The sequence below is a fragment of the Calidris pugnax genome, unplaced genomic scaffold (assembly GCF_001431845.1).
Source record: "Calidris pugnax isolate Ruff unplaced genomic scaffold, ASM143184v1 scaffold52, whole genome shotgun sequence".
NCBI classification, from domain to species: Eukaryota; Metazoa; Chordata; class Aves; order Charadriiformes; family Scolopacidae; genus Calidris; species Calidris pugnax.
In genome coordinates, this window is record NW_015090811.1 from 1,835,381 (window position 1) to 1,843,327 (window position 7,947).

A 7,947-nucleotide genomic window follows, 5' to 3' on the forward strand; every position below is an offset into this window, starting at 1 on the left:
ACACACAGGCAGCTTGGCCATCGTCGTGGGCCTGTGCCAGGACCCAGAAAGTCTAGTCTATAGGGAAATCCAGACAAGTGACAAGTCATAATTTACTGTCCTGTGTCGTTCTGCTCTGTTTCATTTGGCAAACTTCCAACATCCTCTGTACCATGTCCACAGGTCGTTTTGGAGGAGATGAAAGAAGTCCCCTCACAGTGATATCTGAAAATTCCCAGTTTCATTTCTGATTCACTTGATAAAGAATCAAGATGATTCTTCTGTTTAGACCCAAATGAACTTTTGCATGATTTCCAGGCAGACACACCAATTTTGATTACCTTCAGAAAAATAAGCCTTTTCCAGGCTTGATGCACCTGCCAATATGATCCATGTTAGTGCTTCTTCATAATACTAACATCCCACTGCAAAAATCCAGCTTCCTAAATTCCTTTCTAGAGGGAGGGAGGTGGATGGATATTTATATAAACTCATTCCCAAGAAAGATCAATTAATCAGACCATACACAAATGTAATTTTGAAGTGTCAACCACACTTCATCAACCTAATACTTGAGAACTGTATTTTAATAACAAACCCCTTTCATGTCTGTGGGTTTTCATAATTAATTCTTCACAAAAGATTTGTAATAGAAAAATAATTATTTCTGTTGTTGTAAGTGAATATCCAGGTTTGAGAGAAAAGGGCATGTCTTAATTTTTATTTTTGCATTTATTTTAAATTATTGCCTAAGTTTTGAATGCTGAGCAATGCACTACAGCTGAGAATTGGTTCTGCCTCTGCAGCACAACCTGTTTCTCTTTGACACATTTTCCAGACATATTTTCCACCCAGAAGATAAATAAAGAGCTATAACTCCAGTAATAGTTTCCTACCACCTCTCACGTCACAACTCTGAACAATTACATAGCACAGAGTTGATATTATAGTTATATTTGAGTTATTGATTTCTATTGAGCACTAAGTCCACAAGTGGCCACATTTCCACAAACAGATGTGGAAATAGCCAAACAGGCAGTACTGGCCTAAATACACATGCTATTTTCAAAACTGCAGGTGAAATCAATGCAGACTGACTGTTGCTATTCCACATGTTAAGGCCATCACATTTGGACTGGGAATTTCAATCCTATGATCAGGTTTGTGTCTGTCTCAGCAGAGGCCAAGCCATAAGGGAAAGGAAACAGCACAGAAGAACCAGGCAGAATAAATCAATTGGAAATATAACCAGTGAAACTCAAGAAAAAAAACCATAAATATAAGAAAAGGGTTTGAAAAAGAATTAAATAAATTTGAAAAAAACATCTGATAGAAAAAGAAACACAGCTTTTACCCTCATCAGAAACAGACCAATTATTTTCACCAGCTTTTGTAGAGATGCATTTTTCCTCCCCAACAGGTAGCATGATCCACTTTTGAAATTTCACCATATATGACATTTTATTTCTGAACCTTTCCTGGAAAAAGCCTGGACATGAATGACATAAGCCCCAGTTTCATAACTCAGAGTGGTTTTTAGAACTTGCAAAATAAGCTGTAGTTTTTTATAATTCTTAGTTGATGGAGTTTGCCCTTCTTTTAGATATATATCACAGACCCACCCCAGAGTAAACTCCAGGCCCAGAGGTGACTCAGCATCAGAACCGCAGTGCATAACACCACATTTAAAACCTTTAAATCTCACACTTTGTAGAAAGCAGGATTGCAGGCACTCCAAGTAAAGTAGTAAGCAGAGGAATAAGCTTCTCCCAGACTTGCAAAAACAAGTCATAAAGCTCCAAGGCAGCACTTCTGGTTTTAAGTCTCCTCCAAAAGACCATTTTCCTTTTCTGTGATGAGCACTCATCTGCCCTGCAGCAAGAAGACCTAAGCTGACCCTATTACGACTGACTCTGTTTCAGTTCTTCTGTCTACCATTAGATATCAAAGCTAGCAAGAAAAATACTAATCGAAATTGAAAACATGCTTTCCTGCAAATAGGACTGAATTCTGCTCCCTTCTGAACATGAAAGCTTCATACCCTGAGGAATGAACTCGGCAGAGTTGCTCAAATGTATAAGGTCACTCATAAGCCCCAGTTCTTTCTACTGCTTCCCAGCAGGAGTTTATGTTGCCCAGTGTGGAAGGAGCAGGAGTAGGATGTAGGAAGAGAAGAGATGGATTACATTAGACCCAAGCTGTCTGGAAGTAAATGGCAATGAAATCCTGTACCTAAGGAGGTGACATCCTCAGCTGTCAGCCTGCAGTTGTTAAGTCGAAGGACTTTTAATAGGTTCACGTGCTGAAGATGAACAGTGAGAGCTTTCAAAGTCCCACCAACACACCCATTCCAGGACAGGTTGATCTCTTCCAGCTCTGGGAGAAATGGCAGTAAAGAAGCTGTAAAAAAAAAAAAAAAAAGAAAATGTGTATCTGTTTGCATGTTACCTGCACACCCTGCATGTCAATACATCTTAATATCATCCATACATCTTAATACAGAGATGAATTCTATAACCAACACAGCGTTATAAAGCCATGACAATTGGTACCTCAGTTTTCTTCTCTGTAGTTTGAGTGTGAGAAGGTTCATCTGTTTCACAGAACTGTGTGATTTTTATATTCATAGATATATAATATAAAAGATTCTGTGAACTTATTAATTAACATTTCTTAGGGACCTGGGACCACCAGATGGAATGTTAAATAAAGGCAGGCCTGTATAAAAGCAAGGGAAGGGAAAAGAGGAGAGTGAATAATTGAATAGGTAAATAAGGATTAAAGAAATGTATGAAGTGACTAGTTGAATAAAATACTTATTTACCCAGCTCTGTTACATCTGCTGCACTTAATTCACAATTAGTTAGATCCAAATTCTTGCTGTTGGGTTTCTTTCCCAGTTTCTGCATGAACTGGTTAAATCTCTGCTCACCAGATGGTGACTCCGCTTCAGAAATGTGATGTGAAAGTCCATCTGAGTAACAAAGAAATAAAACCCTGGTTACCTTTGCTATCAACAAAACGTGTAAAACCTGTCTGTGGCTGTCGGGTGATGTCTTTAGGAAATTAACTAAATCTGTTAGTAAACAGGGCTATACTTTTGATCAATGTGGACCATGAGTGATAAAATCACTATAGAGAAGGTCACTACAAAGCTCCTGATGCAGAGTGAGAGAAGAATCTCCTGTTGCACATCTCCACCCCACTGTATGCCAGTGACTTTGGGTGTTCAAGGACGTGAAATTAATGCAAAACTCTGAACTGCAGGTTTTCTGACACACAAGTCATTTAACCACCTATGTGTGCCTGCACTGTAGCCACACTGCTGCAATACAGCCTGTATTTGATCCGTTAGCACTGAGTGGCCCCACAGTTGTGTGGTGAAACTGCTGTTTCCTTCACTTTTCTGGATACAGAAGTCGTTTAACCACCTGTGTGTGCCTGCACTGTACCCACACTGCTGCAATACAGCCTGCATTTGATCCGTTAGCACCGAGTGGCCCCCCAGTTGTGTGGTGAAACTGCTGTTTCCTTCATGACACCCTGTGTTCATTTTCATCCATTGCCTGTGTAAGGCAGTTCCTGCTTTTCTTGGCTTTCCAAAGCAACTCCCACTTACCTTCTTCTTCCACGCAGTTTGTTCAGCGAGGAAAATTGCATTTAAATTCATTGCTAAACCCTTTAAAAAATCAGAAATTTCATCTAATGCCTGTAACTGGAAAAAAACAATGAAAAACTACAAATAATAGCCACCCTGCTCTCAGTAGCTGCCGCCTCCTTGTTTGCCCAAACCTACCAAAAACTCTTAGGACAAAAGATGGAGTTCTAAGCCTCACCCTCCATCTCTATTTTTTAAAAATAGTCTCATTTTCTCTGGTGTGAGTGTAAAGATTATTCTTGTGTGTGCAAAATAACATACATGATGAACTTCCATTCCCTTCCCCTCCCCCTTCCCAGTGTCAAGTGGCAGGAAACATCTGCTCCTGTTGTCTTCAGATTGCTTTAGCAGCAGGGTGGACAGAGACCGGTCTTAAATACAACACGCCAAGCTACTGCTCAAAGCTTGGCTTTGAAACCAAATAAGCTCTGCCACTAAAGAGCTGACTCCAGCACTGACCTCTCACATTGGAGATCAAGAGAGAGGGGACCCAAAAGCTTTATCCCTCCTCAGCAACATGGATCTCACTCCTCGCTTGGCACCTATCAAATTAGAGGGCACATCCTTGCTAATGTTCCAATCAGAAGGAAATCCTGGCTAAAGGATTAACTGTGGGTGGCAAAATACAGGCTTTTGGCTAGCAAGGAAAGCAACTGATTTTCTATGAAACTAAAATATATAATATGCACACATATTTAATTATTATACCAGCATTACCTTCTACAGAGAGATCTTGCTTCTCACTCTGATCATTGGCTCCAGAGTTGTTTATTTCTGTTTCTTCGGTTTCCCTTCCGTTCTTGCCTTCAGATTTCCCAAAGTCAAAGCCCTTGAAGAATTTTTTGATGGCTGAAGGCTGCTCTTCTCTTTTTCCAGGAGAGGACTTCTTCCCTTGGAACTGTTTCATAACAAAGTCAAATGGGGAACTCTTTGGGATGTCCTCTTCAGGCTCAACCTGGCAGCTCTGAATGTCATCTTCCAGCGGATCAGCAGACATAGAAAGAATTACACAGAATCACAGAGTGGTCAGGGGTGGAAGGGACCTTTGGAGATCATCTAGTCCAACCCCCCTGCCAAAGCAGGTCCACCCAGAGCAGGTTGGACAGGAACACACCCAGGCAGGTTTGAATACCTCCAGAGGAGACTCCACACCAGCTCTGGGCAGCCTGTTCAGGGCTCTGGAACCTTCAACGTAAAGAAGTTTTTTCCTTACATTCAGAAGGAATTTCCTGTGTTCCAGTTTGTGCCCGTTGCCCCTTGTCCTGTTGCTGGGCACCACTGAAAAAAGCCTGGCCCCATCCTCTTGACAACCACCATTTAGATATTGATGAGCATTGATGAGATTCCCTCAGTTTAGTTTTAGCAACATTTACTCTTGCTTACCTTCTCTGATAACAGCAGGTGCACTGAGAATCTCCTACCATTCCTTCTGTGCTAATATCAGAAAAGCACTGTTTAGTGGACCAGACTCTGAATTCAGCCATTTAGATATTGATGAGCATTGAGGAGATCCCCTCTCAGTTTAGTTTTAGTAACATTTACTCTTGCTTACCTTCTCTCATAATAGCAGGTGTGCTGAGAATTTCCTACCATTCCCTCTGTGCTAATATCAGAAAGGCACTGTTTAGTGGACCAGACTCTGAATTCATTTCTCCTCCTCCAAAAGGAACTGGTAATGCTCAATATTTGCACAGCAGACTCACTGGTCCCAGTCCTCAATGGTACAAGCATCACTCTCTGTTTCCTTGTTACTGCAGACTGCCCCTAAGGCCATCCCACCTGAACACCAGGACTAACCTGCTGCTTCCTCTGTCATTTCATCCCCAGGTTCAGTCTTGTGGCCACATTAAAGAAGCCAGGCTGAGATGTTCCCATTCTGAGGGGGTGCCAGGTTAAGCTTGACACCAAAGTGATTCTTCATGCCAAAGGCCAGACCAGCAGTCAGGATGGTGAGAGAAGAAGGTGAGCAACAGGGAGTACAAGGACATCCTTGCCTGAGCAATGTCACACACTCCCAAGCTCGGGGTGGAACGTGCAAACAAAACCCCATTAACCTCAGAGCAAAGCTGAAGTGATAGTGCAGGGAAAAACCAGATAGCACAGCTATGAGCACTGGGAGTGGGCCACTGCTGGGAGAAAACAAGCCCCCCAGGTAACTTCTCTGGAACAGTTCAGTAGTAAAGTGACCTCAGTTTCAGTGACTAACTCACAGGTAAATTAAAGTTTGACTTTATAATTTATACACATTACTTCCTTATTTCTGTTTATACTACGCAAGCTACAGCATCATCCGGTGATTCTGAAGTGGCTTTGTTTTTCTCAAAACATTAACTTAATGATCTTTGTTTAGTTTTAATTCTAGCATCCACCTACACACACACACTTTTAATGGAGCAGTCATAAAAACTAAGCAGGCATTCATTGCCTTTCCCTTTGTGAGGACTACGTGGAAAAGCTGTATCAAGCCCTACCGTGTGCCACTGACCGCAGGGGGAATGACCTGCACTCAGACCTGGGTCCTGTAATATCCCAGAGCTCCTGAATGGATTCCTGTGTTTGCATGGATTCCCTCTTCCCCAGTACAGACCCGTCACAGAGCTCATTCCACAAATTCCACCCTCATCCATAGAGTACACAAACACAATCATTCTAATAACCACCAGTTATATAGAATGCCACTGGCATCAACTTTCCAAAAAAGAGAAACACATGAAGAAGTATCAGAAATCCTGTGACTTGCACAGGTAGTTTTCATGTTATAGCAAGAGCCAGGTCAGGGGGAAAATGTCAAAATAAAGCAAATGCAGTTTTTATATACATACACTTTGTGGGTGTGTATAAATGTGGGTATATATACTGATTAATATAGATGTATGTAAATTTTCTTATTGTGTTGGAAATTATCTGCCATGATACCCATGTTCAAGGGCAGAGCACCTACAGTTACGAAAAGCTGATGCATTTTTTAAAGTTTTCCTCTTAAGATCCTGTCACAGCTGAACTTCTTATAAGTACAAAAATTATACAAAACAATGTACACAGCTGGACACACACATTTCCTGAGCTGTAAAGCAATGCTGGTTACCCCGGCTGTGTTTTCATGCTGTAGAGTGGTAGTATTTTAAACAAAGAAACATACCTGTCTTTTCCATCAGTGCACTTCAGGATCTCTTTCACGTTTTACAATATATTCAGGGCTTGCAGGAGAAGTGAGCCATGACATGCAAACAAAACCTCACTTCTTTCCTTAATGGAACTTCCCACGTAGTTTTCTTTCAAAAGTTTCTGTCTCCATCAGTTTGAGAGCAGCAGCTCTGCACGAGGGGTTTGTCAGCTCTTTCCTGATGCCTCTATTCCTCTGTGCTGTCTCCCAGCGTGAGCCTGCGGTCCCCGGCCTCTCTCTTCTGGGGAGCTGTGGAGAAGTCCATTTAAATGCTCTGATCATGTCCCAGCTTAAATCACTCACAAAGCAAAATTAAGGAAGTGGCAGCCCAGACTTCAATACTGCACGTTAACCACTGCATGTCCCTCAAACAGCTGTTGTTAGAAGAGGCTGAGTCACCTTATAGATCAGGTTACAAAACTACCTGAAGAAAAGCTCTTTGTTTTCCCACCCCTTTTGTCCATACTGGTCAGAAACACTGCAGGAGGCTGAGTAAAGCTCTGCTGTCAGCGGGAGGTTGCACATAGTTCAGTAAGAAAAAGGAATACAGAGGACTAGTGCACTCCTCTTCATTCTAGGGACATGGGAGATGTGAGAGGAGAGGGCACACTGCATCATCTGGCACAATCTGCTTGTGGGCAACAGCACGATCCAACATCATGATAAAATCCTTTGATACACGTATATATACATCAAACTTCACTACACCATCTTTCATCTGTCTGTCTGCCCTAAAATCTGGTTTCCACGATGGTAAATGATATAATTTCTAGCATAAACAACCTCATGGCCTTTTATGTTGAATCTCTTTAGTTTTGATGATTCTTTTTAATTTATGGGGTCCTCACTTTTGTAAGCCCAAACCAACCAAACTCTTGTCTCCCCTCGTGTGGTGAACTCTCCACTTGCTTTATCATTTCCTGCTCACCCTCTGTCTGCACCTGCTGCAATATAATTTATACTTCCTTAAACACAAGGGACCATCCACTGATATGTACACACTAAAGACATCTGCAAACTGGAGTGCTTTTGGTGGGCAATGATAAAGTTGGTCAACAAAACTAACAGACTCCTTTGAAAGCACCTGTTTTAGTGGCCAGCCCAGCCCAAACCACGACCAGCAGACACCAGCCATGAGGACAGCCCT

General features: G+C 41.9%; 1 protein-coding gene across 1 annotated transcript in view; it reads right to left on the reverse strand.

Moving 5' to 3' along the window:
* The window catches only part of LRRC31 (leucine rich repeat containing 31), a 34,518-nt gene extending 27,358 nt beyond the window's left edge, over positions 1–7,160 (reverse strand). The window contains exons 1-4 of the mRNA XM_014938787.1: positions 6,777–7,160; positions 4,355–4,612; positions 2,804–2,953; positions 2,212–2,379 (exon numbers count right to left, since the gene is read on the reverse strand). Coding sequence (XP_014794273.1) covers positions 2,212–2,379; positions 2,804–2,953; positions 4,355–4,612; positions 6,777–6,789 — 589 coding nt within the window. The 5' untranslated portion in view covers positions 6,790–7,160. The remainder of the gene's footprint in view (positions 1–2,211; positions 2,380–2,803; positions 2,954–4,354; positions 4,613–6,776) is intronic.
* Positions 7,161–7,947: the final 787 nt, after the last annotated feature.